General features: G+C 46.6%; 3 protein-coding genes across 3 annotated transcripts; 1 reads left to right on the top strand and 2 right to left on the bottom strand.

Annotated features, from left to right (window-relative positions):
- Window positions 1–4494: 4494 nt before the first annotated feature.
- LOC124664678 (F-box/FBD/LRR-repeat protein At1g13570-like) lies at window positions 4495–6530 on the top strand. The gene is made up of 3 exons (XM_047202141.1): window positions 4495–5514; window positions 5591–5734; window positions 5874–6530. The coding sequence occupies exons 1-3, from the start codon at window positions 4495–4497 to the stop codon at window positions 6267–6269; spliced, it is 1560 nt and encodes a 519-aa protein (XP_047058097.1). The 3' UTR covers window positions 6270–6530.
- A 787-nt stretch (window positions 6531–7317) lies between these two features.
- LOC124659436 lies at window positions 7318–9342 on the bottom strand. Its single transcript, XM_047197309.1, has 2 exons — window positions 8453–9342; window positions 7318–8012 (listed from the first exon to the last, which is right to left on the bottom strand). The coding sequence occupies exons 1-2, from the start codon at window positions 9340–9342 to the stop codon at window positions 7367–7369; spliced, it is 1536 nt and encodes a 511-aa protein (XP_047053265.1). The 3' UTR covers window positions 7318–7366.
- Window positions 9343–10149: 807 nt separating this feature from the next.
- On the bottom strand, window positions 10150–17931 carry LOC124661098 (kelch-like protein 22). The gene is made up of 11 exons (XM_047198955.1): window positions 17891–17931; window positions 14703–14887; window positions 14352–14533; window positions 13618–14229; window positions 13422–13478; window positions 12695–13034; window positions 12419–12618; window positions 11374–11456; window positions 11192–11293; window positions 10738–10924; window positions 10150–10652 (listed from the first exon to the last, which is right to left on the bottom strand). The coding sequence occupies exons 2-11, from the start codon at window positions 14884–14886 to the stop codon at window positions 10563–10565; spliced, it is 2037 nt and encodes a 678-aa protein (XP_047054911.1). The 5' UTR covers window position 14887; window positions 17891–17931; the 3' UTR covers window positions 10150–10562.
- Between the last annotated feature and the right edge of the window lie 353 nt (window positions 17932–18284).

The following is an 18284-nucleotide window of genomic DNA, read 5'->3' on the forward strand; positions in this document are numbered from 1 at the left end:
CACTACACACACAACCTCACAATCGGGGCCACGTGCAATGTCTCGCAACACTTGATAAGCAATGCTCGATAGGATAGGTCGCAAAAGGAAGAGGGGCTACAACGAAATGCAAGTTATACCTAGATGGTTTGTAGGCGGTGATGATCACTCAACTTGCGATGGTGCTGGTGGTGGTGGGTGTCAAAGTACGTTTGGAGATCCGTGGTGCCGAGGTCGTCTTCGCTGAGGTGTAGGGGATACAACTAAGGCACACAAAACCGGAAACTAAACACAAAGGTGAAATCATGGTCGAATTTGAGTTGGAGGAGCAATTTCTGGCTCCTGGCGGCAGTGCTGGCCTTGGGGTGGCGGCAGTGCCAGCCTCAGCGGTAGTGTCGGCCTGGTAGGGGCGGCAGTGCCGGTCCCTGATGAACAACACGAACTTGTTCTTCGCGAAATGGACCCAGATTCGACCAAAACGATGAAATCGAAGAAATTGACGGCTAGAAACGCAAGGGAAAGGTAGATCAACCCTAGGGACACGAAATCAATGGACCAAAACCACTCAAAACTTAACAAAATCGCAGATCTGGCCAAATGAAAATTAGGGCTATTTTTGGGGAATTTTTTGGAAATTTTTTTAGAGGTGAAATTAGGTGGGTGGAGGGTCAAGTCCGTGGTAACCAAGAGCTGTTGATACCATATGATGAGGCCTAAGGGCAAGGATGTGCTCAGATCTCATGAATTGACCCGAAATCAAAAGGGGAAAAGAGGGGGAAGATGAAGAACAAGATGAACACGAAGAACAACACACGCACACAAACCCGATACAACGAATTTCACTCCCGTGGCTCGATAAACCACGCCGATAGAATCACACGGGGAGAGACCGCGTGGTAGAATCCCGGTGTGAGAGATCGGTGAGGGAGATGAACAAAGCTGTGGGAGAGAGAGTGGATCACACTAGAATCTCCAACAACATCATCCAAATCTCACAAGAGGTAGCCTTGAGGATCGTAGGAGATCATCCCAGAGGTTATGTGAGCAAAGCTCTAAAGATAATCCAATCTATCTCTAACCCTAATTCGTGGATGGGGGAGCCCTACTTATAGTCCAGATGTGAAACATGGGTAACTTAGTCATTTGCGAAATAAACACAGCCACGAGATGAAAATGGATGGTTCGGATGAAGTTGAGTTTGGTGGGGCCGGCAGTGCCGGCCCTTGCTGTTCTGGGTGTCGGGGGCTTCAGGCGGCAGTGCCTGGGTGCTTGGGCCGGCAGTGCCGGGGTGTCTTGGTCGGCAGTGTCGGGGTACTCGGGGCGGCAATGTCGGTGTTGGGCCATCCTTGACGTACTCCTCTCGAGGCTCGTATCTGATGACACATAGAACATTGGCATGAGGCAGCATTCCGTCCAAAGTAGTGTCGAGGTCGAGTGTCAAGAGGATTGAGCTCATTTTGTCATGTAGAGCTTTCACTCGGGCTCGAGTCATGGGTCCACTTGGGGGACTAGTTGGTCTTGGTGTAGTGTCGTCCTTGGGCGGGGCTACATCACATTAGTTTATTTCTTTGTTCTTGTTTACTTTTGTTTCTCAAACCACAACACAAATTTGTTTAAAACCAAACCCCACTTGGATTTTAAGACAACTTTTAAGTGATTTTAGATAAATAGCAACAAGGGGCATTAAGATCAGTACTAGTAGCTCCTCGTGGTTTGATACTCTTATTTCGAAACTAGCAACATCTGATCCGTGTTCTTGCAGTTATCATCTCATATAGCAATTTTGAGTGGAAAGATCAATCGACCAAGCCATGTCAGTTATTACGCACGAGACTTGCAGTTTGGGAGTGGCGTGATTTCCGGGAGCGTAATTGAATCAAATGATTCAATGATTAGATATGCGACGGGCTGCGGGAATTAGAGAGGACAATTAGTGAATCAAGTGGTTAGGGGTGGGCCTCGTTGTTGGGGTCTGTTCGATGGACCGAGGTTGTGCATCGAAACTACCGAGCTTAATTCAGTCTTTAGCAATCGCTAACTGAGTTTGGTACTGAAGTTATCGGTTTCTGTCAGATCGGCTTCCATGCATGTTAACTAGGTCTGGTCGTTTGGTTCTCGGGTTATATGCCACCCCTAACCAACACCATCCTCCCCAACAACGGTTTCGGCTTCCTAAAGAGCACCCTTGAGAGGATCCTTCACTACGGGAGTGACATTAGGAGGTGTAGTGGTGGAGGCATTATGGGTTTGTTTATCTAGGAGGATTTTCGTCATATCATGCAATTCTGGCATCCAGCTAGACATGGATGATTCCAAGGATGACATAGAAGATTCTAAAACCTTGATCTCATTCATGGTACCTGGATCCTTATAAGAAGCTTCACTCGCTCCTCTCTGTTGCCATACTCTCTTAGGCAGTAAATCTCGAATAAAGAGCCACGACTCGGATACCAATTGAAAGGATCGTATGGGTACCTAGAGGGGGTGAATAGGTGTTAATCAAATTTTTAGTTCTTCTTCAATTTAGGTTTAACAAGAATATAGATTGTCTATACATGCAACTAGGTGGATAATCATACATGGCAAGATAGAAACAAGAACACAAGAAATATGATACAAGCAATAAAGGAACAATATAGGCTAGAAGTAACCGAAGGTGAAGCACACAAAGACACAAGGGTTGATTCCTGTAGGTCCTTCCTTTTGAGGGGAAGCAAGTCTACGTTGGAAGGGTTTGGAGCCACGGAGGCCAACCAACACCACAAATTTCCCACCCTATTCTCTTGTGAGCAAACCACGAAGGTAAGCTCATGCTCCACTAAGTGGTGGCCTTCAAGGCGGCAACCAAAACCTTTACACAAAGATTGGGGCACGCATCCGCAACTTAATCGAAGGCTCCCAATGGGCGTCCACAAAGCTCTTACAATGAACAAGCTTCTAGGGCGACTTCTCACAAAGCTAGGGTTTCAAAACTTGATTCTTGAATGAAACGAGTGGGATACTCAAATACCTTTGGTGAAAGTGTAGATCTTGGGTTCCTCCCTTGATTCCCAAGAGAGCAACAAGTTTAAGTGGATGTGGGAGGAGATCTAGAAGTTTTGAGCTTTGGAATAATTGAGGAGAGAGAGAGTAGAAACCACAATCTTCCAAGGAGGAAGAAGGGTGCTATTTATAGCCCCCCTAGAAATAGGGCCGTTGGGGGTAACTAATCTTGGAGATTCCGGCCCTCTGATCTGGGTAGACCGGAGACTCCGGTCCTTCGGCCTGGGGAGACTGGTGTCTGGAATGAAAGCATTCAGAACCGATGTAGAAGCTGAAGCAGAGTTGGAACTTTGACAGAAATTCAAGGTCTTAAGTCTTTCCTAGAGTCTCCGGCCTATGAGGGTCGGACTCTCTGGTCCTAGACACACTGGAGCCTCTAGTCTGGAGCTCTTTAACATTAGTGTTTTGGAGTTACTCTCCATCTATATTCCAACACCCCTCGGAGAAAAGCGAAAACACCTATAGCTACACAACCTAAAAGCTACATGCGCCGTCTTGATCTTTTCACTTTTGAGGGGTTCATTATCGTCTTGTGCTTGATATGGATTTTACCTAATACACTTGGTACAAGGGTTAAAACTCCTAATGTTGTTATCAAACACACAAAACCCACTTGGGGAGGAAAATGCCCTTTCAATTGATTCTACTTTGTTTCCTATTGTGGTTTGGATAAAGTATGCATTGTGATCGATCAATAATCATATGTTATTGCAGATTCTAAATTTTTCAATAGTGAGGTACTATTTGTGTCAGATTTATTTCATGTTATTTTTAGAGTAATTAGGATTGGAAATGCATAAGTAGATTAGACAACTATAAGCTCGAATTATGGGTTTTCAGTGTTCTAGGTATCGAGTTTTACGTATGCAAACTTTTTACCTTCTCCCTCATTTATCCATATTAATTTGGGTAGCTAAAACCCGGCCATCAGATGCTTCGGAAATTTTTGGGAGTAATTAGTTTTTCTCTCACGCAAGAAAGAACTCACCATTTTTAACCAACCATCTCTAACTCTAAATATTTGTTGCGGGTCTGTAAAAAAATATGTTGCAAGTTTAATAAATCTAGACATATCTTAGCCTATTTTTTATTTAAATGTGTGACAAGTATTTTGTAAAATGGTACTACATCTGAGTGTCTAGATACGTCTAAATTTAAATAAATTTATGATATATTTTTATGGAGGGGGAAGTAGTAAAAGTGATTTACTTATTACGTGTTTGAAGTTCGAAACATATGTGGCCATTGCGCGAAATTTGAAGAGCAAATGGGCCTTTGGGGTCATATCAACGAAGGGGCAACAAAAAGAAAACAAAAACAGAGCTTGACTGTCCATAACACTACGAAACAAAAAAAAAACGGGAGCTTCTCGTCTCTATCCTTCCTCCCAACCAAAGGCGCAAAAAAGCATTCTTGTTTCCAGCTCTCAAAACCCCAAACCCTCCCCGCGGCCCCTCGTCGCCGGCGGCGGCCATGGGCTCCCCTGCGCCACCCGTCCCCATGGACCGCGTTACGGAGGCCCTCTGGCGGGTACGCGGCGAGGACCCGCAGGACCTTGAGGCGCTCGTCGGCCGCATCCTCGGCTACATCCACTTCGTCCTCCCCGACCCGCCCGTCTCCCGCCGCGCCACCCTCCGCGCCTTCCTCCCCAACGACGGCGTCGACCGCGTCAGCGCCCTCCCCTACGCGCTGCTCCGCAACATCGTCTCCCGCCTCCCCGACAAGGACGCCGCGCGCACCGCCGTGCTCGCCACGCGCTGGCGCGGTCTCTGGCGCTCCGCCCCGCTCGTCCTCGTCGACTCCCACTTCCTCGCCCCCGCCGCCGCCTCGGGGGGCCAGGTCGCGCGCGCCGAGGCGCGCCGCGTCACCGCCGCCGTGTCCCGCGTCCTCGCCGCGCACCCGGGGCCCATCCGCAGCGCCCACCTCACCTGCAGCTACATGGCCGAGTTCCCCAGCCTGCTCGCGCGCTGGCTCCAGACCCTCGCCGTCAAGGGCGTCCAGGACCTGGTCCTCGTCAATCGACCCTTCCCGCTCGCTCTTGACCTCCCAGGCGCCCTCTTCGGCATGCCCGCCCTCACCCGCCTCTACCTCGGCTTCTTCAAGTTCCCCGACACGGCCGGCCTCCCGCGCACGGTGTCCTTCCCCAACCTCCGCGAGCTCGGCCTCTGCACCGTTCTCATCTTCGGCCCGGACATGGACTTCATCCTCGCCAGGAGCCCCGCGCTGGAGATCCTTTGTATCCAGGCCAACTTGTTCACCGAGCGCCTCCGCATCGTCAGCCGCAGCCTCCGGTGCGTGCAGGTCGTCGTAGCCACCGATCTGGACATCCTCCTGGCGTATGCGCCGCACCTCGAGCGTCTCATTGTCTGGTCAGTGATGGCCAAAGAAAGATCGAACATGAGGATCAAGATTGCCCCTGCTCCCGCGCTAAGCATACTTGGCTACTTGGAGCCGGAATTCCACACGCTGGAGATCGGTAACACCGTCATCAAGGTTATCTAATCAATCCCGTGTCTCGATTTTCCGATTCTTGCGCACATGACCGATGCCAGTGTGTGAAATCTTTCAGGCTGAGACAAGGGCGAGTCCAACCACCATGGTCCCAACTGTGAAGATCCTTGGCTTAAGAGTGCGTTTCGGCATTGGCGACGATGTGAAGCTGCTGCCTGCCTTTCTCAGATGCTTTCCCTCTGTTGAGAGGCTGCATATTGAGGTGAGAGTGAGACCCTCACTTCACTTGGCAATAATTTTGCATATTCAGCATGCACTAGCATCATACATACAGACATACTGCTGCTACTGCTACACCATCAACCAATCTCTGAAATTTGCTTGATTTAATCAAATCACAGTCCAAGAAAACTGCTGAGCCCACTGGCATGCTCAACCACGAGTTCTGGAAGGATGCCGGTGCCATCGAATGCGTCCAATCACACATTAAGCTGATGATGTTCCATAATTTTCATGGGGATCAGAGTGAGCTTTCCTTCCTCCAGTTCATCCTGGAGAATGCACCGATGCTGACGAAGCTGGTGATTGTGTATCCCAGACGAACCTTCACATCCGTGACCGAGGCCAGCTCCAAATTAGAGCCTTTGTTTGCTGCAAGATGGGCCAGTACATGCTGCTCACTTCTGCTATCTGAGGGAGCGTATGCTGAAGGAGAAGAGCCACTTGAGTTACAGAGCTTTAAAAGAGGATCTAATTTCTCCGTGAGGGACCCTTTCGCCTTCATCGTCCGAGCTTAGTTTCCATGGAAATGGCTAGTGCTCTATTGAAGTATCTACATGAAAGGCTCTGTTTTGTTCGTTCAGTGTTGTTTCAAGTCTCGGTAGGGTATTCTGATTCTAATAGGATGACTACACTCAAGTGTTGATGAGATATGAACTACTTCATCAATGTCCCATGTGGCTCCCTCTTTTACTATGTAGCTTTCGCCTCATGTTTATCATTTTACATCACATAACTCCTGCTAAATATGAGGCTGGCTTGATGCTGTTGGGCCGTGAGAAACAGATATTTGAGCTTAATCATGTGTCTTTTACTGTTCTTATCGATTTCCTTTAGCATCTTTTATGATATATTTGTTCCATGTAAATCTTTATTTATTGGATGTGGATTGTGTGTCATGGTTTATCATGTGTGGCAAAATGTTAATTGACGCCCGTGCTCTGTATGTTTATTGTTTGTTCTACTATGACATTTGGCTAGCTACTTTGATTAATTCAGATCTCTGCAGAGATAGTGTCCTACTGTCCTCTAGAGTACACTATTAGGTACTGAAATTTTCATGTTGCACAATGTTTGTTATGTCATTGCCTTGTTTCACAGTGTTGGCTTCTTGACCTTTTGTGTTCCATGATTTCTTCATGTGGTACTGTTTCTGAATTTTCATAGTGTTCTTACTAGCTGGCACTACTAGTATTTTTTTTCAATGTTGTAAGACACACAATGCTTAACTCTGAATTTCAGCCTGATGCAAATTGCTCATAATAAAAAGAATACTTTTTTTAAGAAGAAGTACTTGGGTAATACTATTGCCTTTTATGTCCTTTTCGCAAATAGAGTTGGATTATCTAGTACTCTCCATTCACCTTTCTGTTGGAGGTTTGCTAAGAGTATTAATTAGACGAGTTGTTGCAGAGCTTCAGTGACAAACAAGTTAGGCCTATTGGACATATTTATGCCTTTGTTTCAGAGGTGCATGCATTAGCACCACTATACATATCATTCAAAATAAGTATAAAAAAACTACAATACAATGAACTTATTTATTTAGTACCACTCTTACTGTCTTACATGCATACACAGCACTATACAGATCATTCAGAACAGCACAGATAAACTACGGAAACTTTGCAAGTGGGAGCTGCAAACATTCCCTGAATTCAACCAACCTCGTCTCACTATGCGAGGTCCTCTGCTTGTTAGGCCAGTAGGTCAGCCAAATCCATCCCCTGATATCCCAGTCCATAGTCTTGCCCAATGCTCCGGCACAGACCTTCCAGCTGACACTGTCTCCATACTCATCCCGGGCGAAGACGACGCCGCCCTGCTTCGTAAACGGGCGGTATGCATTGGAGTACCTGTCGCGGAACCAGGCCCTGGGCTGGAGCAGCGAGAGCTTGGAAGGCTTGGAGGAGCAGACCTCCCTCCCGTTGGTGCCATCGTGGAGGAACCAGTTCAGGGTGGCGGTGTTCCCGTGCGCAGACTGCTCAAACTTCCAGGGTTTCATGGCGAGCGTGAGGCTCTCGGCGACGGAGGCTTTGAGGCCGAACGAGTTCGGGGGGTCGAACGCGGCTTCGATGCCCTTGTCGAAGCCATACTCGTGGGTCGGGTTGTCGGAGGACTTGCTGATGGAGACAGATAGTATGTCTGTTTGCTGCATTGGTGTGATCTGCAGCATGACGCGAGAAGGGAAATGTTTTTCTTCAGAACCATATCCTCGCTCCACCATGAGGGTCTCGGAGACCAGAGAGTCCACGTCACACCTGAGATCAACGCTGCAGTAAGTGCTGTTCTTGGCTTTGGACTACACATATATGGTGAATTTTGATTTCTTTATCCACGGTTGGTAGTATGTTGTGAAACAATTCAATTGTTAGGGTGCAGCATGCTTTTGAATTCCTAGACATTTCCATCTGAAGTAGATCAAGCTGACATTTTTACTCAAAGTGACATGTAAGATTCATAAGCTTTTGAATTTTCAGACATTTCCATGAAACCTTACTGAAGGCATCAACAAGATTTTTCACTCATCAAAGACCTCAGCTGCTAGTTAAACCTTTGACGAAAATAAGCACTAAAATTTAGTGGATCTCCCCACTGAATTTCCTGCTACCTAAATACTGAAGGATTTCCGCCGAGAATTAGTAGGAGTTCAAATAGTTGATGTAATAAAGAGAATCAAGATCATGTGAAAACCACTGACCTTATGTTATCCACCTTTACCTCAACATCAACCCATTTCTCTTTTCTGGCAGTTCTGTAGGCGAGCTGGACCACACCTTCAAGCTGTTGGTAAGTGAGCGAGAAGAGAAGGCGCTCATCCTGCGTCGCCGCCGCCCCAGGATCCTCCATGCCCATGGCGATCACCGGGCAGTACAGCTGGACCTTCCAGAGCCCGCTGGCCTGGAGCGCGTACGAGAACAGCGGTAACAGCGCCCCGGGCATGGCGCGAGAGGACGACGACCGCAGCTCGACGATCCAGTTGGTCACTGCAAGGTTCATCGTCCGCATCCACTGGTCCTCGAGGTTCGCGCCGAGCATCCTGACAAGGGTCCTCGCGGCGGCCTTGCACCTGGGGCCGGTCAGCTGGGCCCTCAGCGAGTCGAGGCAGCCGCGGCGGAGGTCGCGGGGAGCCTCGTAGGTGCAGACCAGGAAGGCGAGGGAGAGGAAGGCGATGTTGAACGCGTCGCCGAAGCTGCCGCCATGGAGGTGTTGCGCGCCAGGGAACCGGAAGGGAGGTTTGCTGTTGTTGCTGTTGTTGTCGGGTCCATATCGCAGCACCTGGTTCACCACGTCGACGAAGAGCTGCACTACGTCCTGCTCGTCGAGGGACGGCTGCACCTTCATCTTCAGGTGGACCGGTTTTGAAGTCCAGAGAGAGATCGGCTCACGGTAGTTTGCAGAGATGGAGAAGGTCAAGTAGGAAGGCTGGGTGGGAGGCGTTTTGACGGCCGAGAGGCTCATCGACGGCGGCTGGGATGATGCTGAGGATGTGGCGCAGATGCAGAGGGACATGGTGCTGCTCCGCCATTGGGAGAATGGGGGTATGGTGGTGATCCAACCCCATGCATCAGGCACGAAGTTGCGAGCCATTTTGGTTTTTGGAGGATGCTTAAGCTGGTTGTGTGATCGATGATGGGAGTGGTATCCTGTGATAATAAAGAGAGAAAATATGTCAGATAAAACTCCGGTTACCGTAGATGATTGAGTCCAATGAGGCACGGCAAAGTTTCGGGTAAAGTAGATTCTCGGTTGGAAAATTATCTGCTGCTAAAAGGGATCTGACGAATCTCCTTTTATGCTTCCATGCAGTGCACATTTCAAACTCAAGTTGATGACCTGATGCCCATGGGGTACTGTTTTGGAAACTTGTGCTGTCATTTGGCATTCGGAACCAGAAGAATCACATTCTGTACTTTCGTGAAGCTACAAAACTTTATCGGCTCCATTCACGTCACATACACCAGTTACTCTTGTCTTCAACTTGCGGCTAATGGCGTGTTCCATATATTTTTAGTCTACAATTTGGTTACCAAAAATTATATTCTTCCATGTGCAATATAATGAGCAGTAAGAAATGCTCAGCCAGCGTGCTATTCCGACCATGTACATGATGAGAATATATGGACTGGATATCTCACAATGTGACTTGTTGCTGAAGCTTGTGCGAGAAATATTGCCTCTATAATAGACAGTTAGGCAGGTCTGCAGGTTAGGGCCTGAGAGTTAGGACCATATTCTTCACTTAGCAACGTTGCATTCAGTCCGCTACCACCCATACACCATGCTGTAGTCCAGATTCCCACCAAACTGCACGCGACTATATGGCACAAAGGCAAAGAACACACTGTCACAAGAAAATGGACTGGAATAGTCCATCATTCCAAACATGGCACAAACTACAGTAAAAAACACATGTTCCTTCAGCTTTCATAACCAGCCCGATTCGTTAGTTTTGGAGTCTGCCACTCATGAACCGTGAACAGCTCAATTCGTCATGTCCAGGTTCCATCAAAGTGCCACGGTGTATTTTTTGCCTCAACAAGAGAATCAACAATGAACTACAACGCCCGAACGACTAGCAGGTGGACTACTGGTGTTAAGACCTTGTGTTACTGTGAAATCTAGTCTATGGTGAGTCAGAGAAGCACCAGACTGATGGGCACTGACAAGGGGGTCAAAAAATTCTCATATCCCTAGAGGCTGTTTCAAGAAGAGGGTTTGAGACTGGCATGTCACACTGTACAGAACCCGCGGCCAACCGAAGGGCGGGTCCATATAGCTCCCGCAAAAAATGTGGGTCTGCAGCCCTGTCAAAAGGCAATAGCGGAGGCAAACCTCCTCTGCCCTATCGCCTTGTAACCAGGGACTGACCAGCCTTGCCTCTCGTTGTAAACTTCAACCTGTGAAATCAAACAAAAGGAAATGAGTGACTTGAACAGACACAAGAAATGTCAGTGATGCGGAGTAAGCTACCAAAAACCGTACAGTTTCAACACTTTCTGCATCAGCACTGGTCCCACCAATGAGGTAAACATTATCGTTCACTGTCACCGCACACCCATATCCTCGTGGGACGCTGAACGGGCTGCTGATCCTCCACGAATTCGCACGAGGGTCAAAGATCTCTACAGTGGAAACCATCTGGTTTCCATCATACCCTCCCAGAGCATATCTGAAAACATATGTTCACCGTAAGTAAATCTATACTGCAGGTGGTGTCTGAAGAAACGTCAAGTAATTATATACTTATAGTAACATCTAATTGCCTGACCGAATGCAAGGATTCAGCTATTGCTAACTACTCCTTCCATCCCATTGAACATGTCTTAACTTTGTTAAAATTTGGATGTATCTAGACACTAAATAGTAGAGGGGGTAATATATTGCCTAGGGGCTTGATCACATGGCCGAGAGAAAGGGAGGAAGAGAGGGGGCTCACAGGGTTTCTCCCAAGACAGCAACAGAGTGGCACGCTCTTTTTGTTTTCATGCTTGTAAGCTGGGTCCAGAAACCCTCCCTTGGATCATACCTTTCCAATGATCTGTGGGCATTACAATCCTTCATTCAGTTTGCAGGTTCAAATGGTATAATCATGAAAAAAGATCGTAGAGAGATCATAACTGTAAATATGAGTCCTTGTTGAAATCATAACCACCAGCTACATAGAGGACACCATTTAACTCAGTTGCCGTAGTAGTAAATCGCTGGAATAACACAACAGTGGAACGAATTACTGTTAGTTCTAACATCAACATTGCGGGAAAATGCATGATGGAGTATATAAATGTAGCACCCAGAAAAATAAAAGTTAAAAAATACAAAAGACCACAGACTCCCATCAGGGTTCCATGAAGTGTCATCAATTTCTTTCCAGGAAATATGTTGCGGCATGCATGGTTTGATTTAATCATAATTAGCCATCAATTTCTTTTCAGGAGATACACTGTGGCATGCATAGTTTGATTTAATCATGATTAGAAAACATTAGTATCTGTGCTGGTGCTAAAAATTACATAAGAGCAGATGCATCAAGACCTGTCATGCTAGTGCCTAAGCAGACAACTTACCTAAACCTACTTAGCCACTACTGCCCAAACAACTAAGTTATGACCTAGTGAGCTATGATGAGTAAACCAGGAACTACTACAGAAGCATCGTCTAGTAAAATATGAAGAATCCACAAGATTTTAAGCGATTAGGAATACCAGATATGCAATTTAAAACAGCCTTTCTCAATAGAGTTTCTTTTGTCTGCTCTATCTTATACTCCATCCAATCCAAAATGCAAGCCTTTTGAGCAAGCTAATTCAATTTGATCCTATTGAAAGTCTTTCTAAACCCCCCAATGCAATTCTGCTGACGTGGTTCCTATTTAATCCCTCACTAATGTCATCAAGAATGGGGCCTATACCTCTAGCATTTGCTGTTTTGGGGAGGACAAAGATAGTTATATAATAAATGAAGGGTAACATTTGCATTTATCTACACCCTTAATTCTTAGGCCCGTAGAAGTGCTTACATTTTTTATCCTAGAGAGTAGATCCTAAACCTTATCGCACATCACAATGAGAACACACCAATAATAAAGCCCCAGAGTTAACGAAGTTGCAGTTAAGTTCAGAACAATGTACTCAATATAACTGTTAAGAGGGACCTGAGACCATACACTTTGCTGCAGAGACGGGCTGTGTATCCAACTCCCATGCGCTGGATCAAACATCTCAACTTCTGAAAAAGATTGAGACCCATTCCCCCCACCAATAGCAAATATTTTACCATTCAACGTAGCTCCAGCAAGACCTCCTTTGTTCTGTTTCAAGCATGGGCATGTTATCCACACATTGCTCACCCTGTTGTAGCTTTCCACTGATAAAGCAGTGCAGGCAGTCAACAACTTGCAGTGCTATAAATATATTTATTTGTCACGTAGAAGAATGTATACCTGTGTTGTACCACGAATCGCCATCACCACCACCAAAAACGAAGAGATGCTCATTAAATGCAGCAACAGCAGCATATGCACGGGCTGAGCTCATAGGCCTTAGCGGCACTAGTCTGTCTATTGTAGGATAAAATGAATCAAGGGATGGCAAGCAGGTATAGCCATTATGACCACCTATTAGGAATATTGATGGCCCTTCAACATTATTGCGTTTTTCACCAAGGAGTGCCGCTGAATACTCCAATTGTAATTTCTCATATTGGTATTGCAGTTGCTGAATTTTTGTTTCCATGATCTTTACAGTTTCCCTCAATACAAGCCTTTCTTGATCTGATTCAGTCTGGAATGTGAAAGCAGAATCAAGATGGGAGGGCACGACGGATGCATAAAGAACACGCATGGATGATATAATTAACTCAACATCACACACATCTAGAGCATAAGGAAAACATATACAGTTTCATACTTCCAATAAAATTTTAAAATTACTCAAAATTACATCTTTGTGGACATACAAATAATAAGAGGTTAAAAATCATGAATGCAGCTTCATCTATGTACTCCCTCCGATTCGTATTACTTGATGCTAATATAGATGTATCTAGACACATTTTAGTTGTAGATATATCCATTTTAGCATCAAGTAATATGGATCGGAGGGAGTAATACTTTCCTCTCCAACAGATAACAATTTACACCCAAAATTTCAACATAAACAAGTCAATACCTGCTTTTCCCAAATTGCTTCAGTCTTCTTGGCTAATTCATTGATAATTTGAAGCAGCTGCATACAATGTCAGAAATAACATTACATACATGTGCTTATACAAAATATACTAGAAATTATATCATTGTAAATCTGGAATACAATGTAAATAATAAAGGGCAAGAGGTAATCAATGTAATAGAATAGCATACAGCACCTCATCATTTTCACAACGTTGCTCAAGGGATGTGTTGTCTTTCACAATTGCATCACCCTCCAAGGTGGCATTAGATGAATCTTTGGTAAGAGTCTGTCGTAAACAAGACAATTCTTGCAACTTTTGCAAAACAGCCATTGTGCCATGTTGTTCATCATGAAATGGATTGATACGTGGATGGTCATCATTCACAGATTCTATTTCTTTCTCAGTCACACTGTCATTCAAACCATCCCGCTCAGAAGCCTTCTCACTAAAGTTACTCTCTGATGTTCTACTTGCGCTAGAAATACCATAGTTGGCATTTCGATCGACCGATTTGTAAGGAACCATATCATTTGAATGTGACGAAACACCAAACTGATTGCCATCCTTCAGACCAGAATCGATTTCTTTTCGAACAGCGTGAACAGAAGCAGGAAACCCAGAAAGGTTCTGGGCTCTTGGAATAGCATGGGCATGAGCAGGTACAAACAAAGAAACTAGGTCTCTTGTTTGTGCATTGTCTAGCTCAAAGTAGATGTGGCGAAAGTTATAATAATTGCCACTAATCACACTTTTGTACTTGGTCTCTGGAAGTGGTAAGCACTGAGTTTTGGTGGAGACACGAACCTTAAGAACAAAAATGAAGTCACTCACATATCACAATCAGTTTACAAAACTATAAATAGCAAACTAATACATACAAACTAAAGTGCCAAAAATATTGAACACTGACTGTTATATGATGATACCTGTGCAGGATATTGTGTCTTTGTTCTACCATCACGACTCCAAGCAAATTGGTCAATGGCAATCTGGCCAGGAGTTGCAGCCTCGAAAATGCCATGCATTTTTCTGTCACTATAATTGAACAGAAACAGAGGCATTCCGGGCTTAATATTCTTCACATAGGAGAAATGAACTGAAGGCAAACCTATAAAGCAAAAAAGGTAGCAAGAAAATACATTCAAACTTAATGAGCATTTAAAAAAAATACTGATGAGGAACAAGCTAATGTTCCAGAAATCATAGAGGTAAGAGGACAACAAATACATTGTAATGAAATTATCATACAGGTGATACGGCTCAAGCAATTTACTAACCAAATAGCTGTTTAGAGAGGCATTCATTGATCGTTTGGTGTGTGCAGCCAAAAATAACTCCTCCTAGCTCATCTTCCCCGAGATTACGTGCTGGAAAAGATTGGTCACCATACCGCCGTGTATTGCTTTGATCTTGTTTTGGCGTTGCGACATTCTTGGTCTCAGTCTTCCTTCCAGTACCCATTCTTTGAAAAAAAAAAGTATGCAAAACACAACCATTATCACACCAACCAACACAAATACTATAGTGAACATAATTTGAAACTATTGGTCCAAAGGGTACTGATGTATCCAACATTATATTAACAGTAAGATCGTACAGAAAAAAACGGTCTGATCAAAAGCATCACGTCCATAAACCCCAGATTACCAAATGCCCTCAAACCTGAACAATAGACCTTTGGAAGCCCATAGTAATAGTTGCATCAAAAGATTTCTTGATTCTAGCTCTCAAATCAAACACCAACTGGTTGATAAAAATTCAAGGGCACCATACAAACACTAGATCCACCACACAAGCTCCACGCCGAAATTACAGTGAGCTGCCTCACAATCCACTATGCAACCAGAAGGAAACAGTAGACCACTGCACCCACAGGACTCGAGTAGAACAGTCAAGAAAGGGTATACGACTCTACAAGAAATCCTTCAATGCAGAACTACAAAATCACACCAAGCTACAGTGCGACTCGCTAGCATCACTTGATTAGCTTTATGATGTACATGTGTTGTTGTAATAACCGTCCCAGGATTGATTGCATGAGCGCTGCTGGGTGCACATGTCTTTTTTGATGTATATTGTCTGTCGTGTGATGCCAAAGTGTCCAAAAACAGCATAAGTCATGGCAACTTTCTTGCTAATTAACCTGCTGATTAATTAGATTCACTAGTGCTTTTATAGTTTTATTTTGTAGAGAATTAGAGAATATTCGGAAATTTGGCTGGTTGTTACATAGTGGCTGCTGCATACTAGCTCCAAGCCTCAGCCGGCTGAGGTTGCCCATCATTTTCAAGAAACTTTGCCTCCAGCACCTTATAGACGAGGAGCGAGTAAAAATCCCACTTGTCCTAGAATACCCTTTCCGCATCGCTCCTAGGCAGCGCATGTTCAGCAAACTCAGCTGGCTGGATCCACTTTGGCTGAGGTGACTAGGGCATCGATGAGGACTTCCTCTTGTTCTCGGTGGGGCAATTGGAGGGAAGTCCCCTCATCGACTTCTGATTGACGTGTTACCAAAGCAGATGGTTGAGACAATAGGAGGAAAATCACCTCATCTAGATGTCTCAACATCAAGCTAACGTGCTACCAAATTTTGAGACTGGGGGCCATGAGTTGCTCGTACCATGGGCTACCTTGGGTATCATGTCACATGTGCTCGTACTGATCAACTCGTTGTATCCATCTACGTGCTACCTTGATAGATCCATCCATCTAAAAACTGAGATAGCCGATGTAAATATGTAACGCACGCAAGCGAGGTACCCCTAGCCCCAGTCTGGATGAGGTGATTTCCCACAAATTGCCCGAGCTACTAGCTATGGTAACGCATCAATCAAAGGTCAATGAGGTAATGTCCCTCCAATCGCCCCACCGAGAACAAGAGGAGACCATCATCGACACCCCGGTCGTCTCAGCCGAAGCGGGGTAATTTCTCTCCAACCGCCCCACCGAGAACAAGAGGAAGACATCATCGACACCACAGTTGTCGAAGAGGACCCTGCTGGCTGAGGTTGCCAACCATTCTCTTACTACGAGCGATATGGAAAAGCAACTCAAGGACAAGTGCAATTCTTACTCGCTCCTCGGCCCCACGGTGCTAGAGGCAAAGTTTCCAATGGAACCTTCATCATGCTTGGAAACTTTCCCTCCAGCACCTTGGGGCTGAGGAGCGAGTAAGAGTCGCACTTGTCCTTTAACAGGTTATCCGCATCGCTCCTAGGCAGAGCATGTTCGGCAAACTCAGTAGGTTGGATCCACTTCGGCTAAGGCGAATGGCGCATTGATGAGGGCTTCCTCTTGTTGTTGGTGGGGCGATTGGACAAAAAAAAACCATCATCCTTTGAGGGCGTGTTACCGAAGCGAATAGTTGAGACAATAGAAGAGAAATCACCTTATCAATATCGTCTCAACATCTAACTAATGTGCTACCAAACCTGGAGACTGGGGGCATGAGTGCGCCTCCTTTGAGCGCATTACGTACTCCCATGGGCTAGGCTACCTTGCGTATCGCGCGCTTCTACCGATCGACTCGTTGTATCCATCTACATGCTACCTTGATCGACCCATTTATCTCAAATTCGAGGCAGCCCATGCGAGTATATAACGCGCGCAAGCAAGCCACCCATGGCCCCCCAGTCTCGATGAGGTGTTTCTTCTCGAACGACAGCCTCTGCTTTTCGCAGGCACGTCCACAATGGCAGCCCTACTTTCACGCCATCGTTGCACACACGGGCGCACTTGGGTTTGTGATTAGGGTGGAAAAACGCAGTTCCTGCCATAAGCTAGCACTTGGGTTCAGCTAACAATTGGGTTCAGCTATCAGGTGGCCTGAACCTGTTTTGGCGACGGCAACACAGCTTGCTCTACACACATAAGCTAAAACAACGAGTTCCTCATATCAGTTTAGTTCGGTCTGGGTGGAGAAATCATCTGGTTCAGTTTGGGTTGGGTGCCATTACACGTTTCCGTGGTGTAGTATGGTTTGGTTTGCACGAACTCAACACCGGGTTTCAGTTTGCGTATAACTCAGATACCCGACCTTTGTCAGATGTAGTCGCGGCACCGGGTAAATCGCTGAAAATCCCAAAATAACCAGAGCCGTGCTCACGCCCAGCCCACCCAAAATTCTCACTACAGAATGCACCAAAAAATTCCACAGACGCGTACAGAAACAACGAATCGCCCACAGAGACGCGCACCTGAACCCCCTGAAAACTGGAAGACACCTCTCACCCGCACAATTCCGCAACCCCCGTCTCCGTACGGCCCGGGCCCAACGAGCACCAAGCGGCCATGGCCGGCAGCATTGGCCGCCGCCCACCCGCCAGCGAACCGCGACCACCGCACCCAAACCTCCGCGGCCACCCGCGCCGCGAACCCGACCAAAACCCCAGCAAACCCCCCGCCAGAACGGCAACAGAAAAATCACCAATCGCGCCCAAATCGGGGCGGGGAAGAGACGCCTCACCTCGCCCGGGCGCTGGGAGCCGGCGCGGTCGGGCGGCGAGGTCGCCCGCTCGAGTCGCCGCCGCCGCCGCGAGCTTGATCCTGGAGGCCGCTGGAGCAGGGCGAGCACGGGTGGTTTCGTGCTTGCGGGGCGGGCCGTGCGGGTGTGTGTGTGTTGCTCGGGGCGGGCCGTGCGGAAAGCGAGGCCGCTTTTTGTGGTGGGGTAGTTGTGGGAGGACGACGTGGAGCGGCGGGTGGGGCCGGACTGTCCCGCGATTTCCGGCCTCCGTGACCGACCGACGCGAGTTCGCACGTCTGTGTGTGAGACGGTGAACAGGAGCGCACGGTACAAATCACTGTGGCGGAGCATACCCTACTCCTATGAGCAGTAGCGGAGCATGCAACAATTGTAAGAC

Source organism: Lolium rigidum, chromosome 6, assembly GCF_022539505.1.
Source record: "Lolium rigidum isolate FL_2022 chromosome 6, APGP_CSIRO_Lrig_0.1, whole genome shotgun sequence".
NCBI classification, from domain to species: domain Eukaryota; kingdom Viridiplantae; phylum Streptophyta; class Magnoliopsida; order Poales; family Poaceae; genus Lolium; species Lolium rigidum.

Excerpts from the sequence above, each read along its gene's own strand:
- LOC124664678 (XM_047202141.1), top strand. The coding sequence starts at position 4,495 with ATGGGCTCCCCTGCGCCACCCGTCCCCATGGACCGCGTTACGGAGGCC. Across the intron at positions 5,515-5,590 it reads TCGGTAACACCGTCATCAAG|GCTGAGACAAGGGCGAGTCC; the intron begins GTTATCTAATCA and ends GAAATCTTTCAG. Across the intron at positions 5,735-5,873 it reads TTGAGAGGCTGCATATTGAG|TCCAAGAAAACTGCTGAGCC; the intron begins GTGAGAGTGAGA and ends ATCAAATCACAG.
- LOC124661098 (XM_047198955.1), bottom strand. The coding sequence starts at position 14,886 with ATGGGTACTGGAAGGAAGACTGAGACCAAGAATGTCGCAACGCCAAAA. Across the intron at positions 14,230-14,351 it reads AGACACAATATCCTGCACAG|GTTCGTGTCTCCACCAAAAC; the intron begins GTATCATCATAT and ends TTTGTTCTTAAG. Across the intron at positions 11,294-11,373 it reads AACAAGGACTCATATTTACA|ATCATTGGAAAGGTATGATC; the intron begins GTTATGATCTCT and ends TAATGCCCACAG.
- LOC124659436 (XM_047197309.1), bottom strand. The coding sequence starts at position 9,342 with ATGGCTCGCAACTTCGTGCCTGATGCATGGGGTTGGATCACCACCATA. Across the intron at positions 8,013-8,452 it reads GTAAAGGTGGATAACATAAG|GTGTGACGTGGACTCTCTGG; the intron begins GTCAGTGGTTTT and ends CGTTGATCTCAG.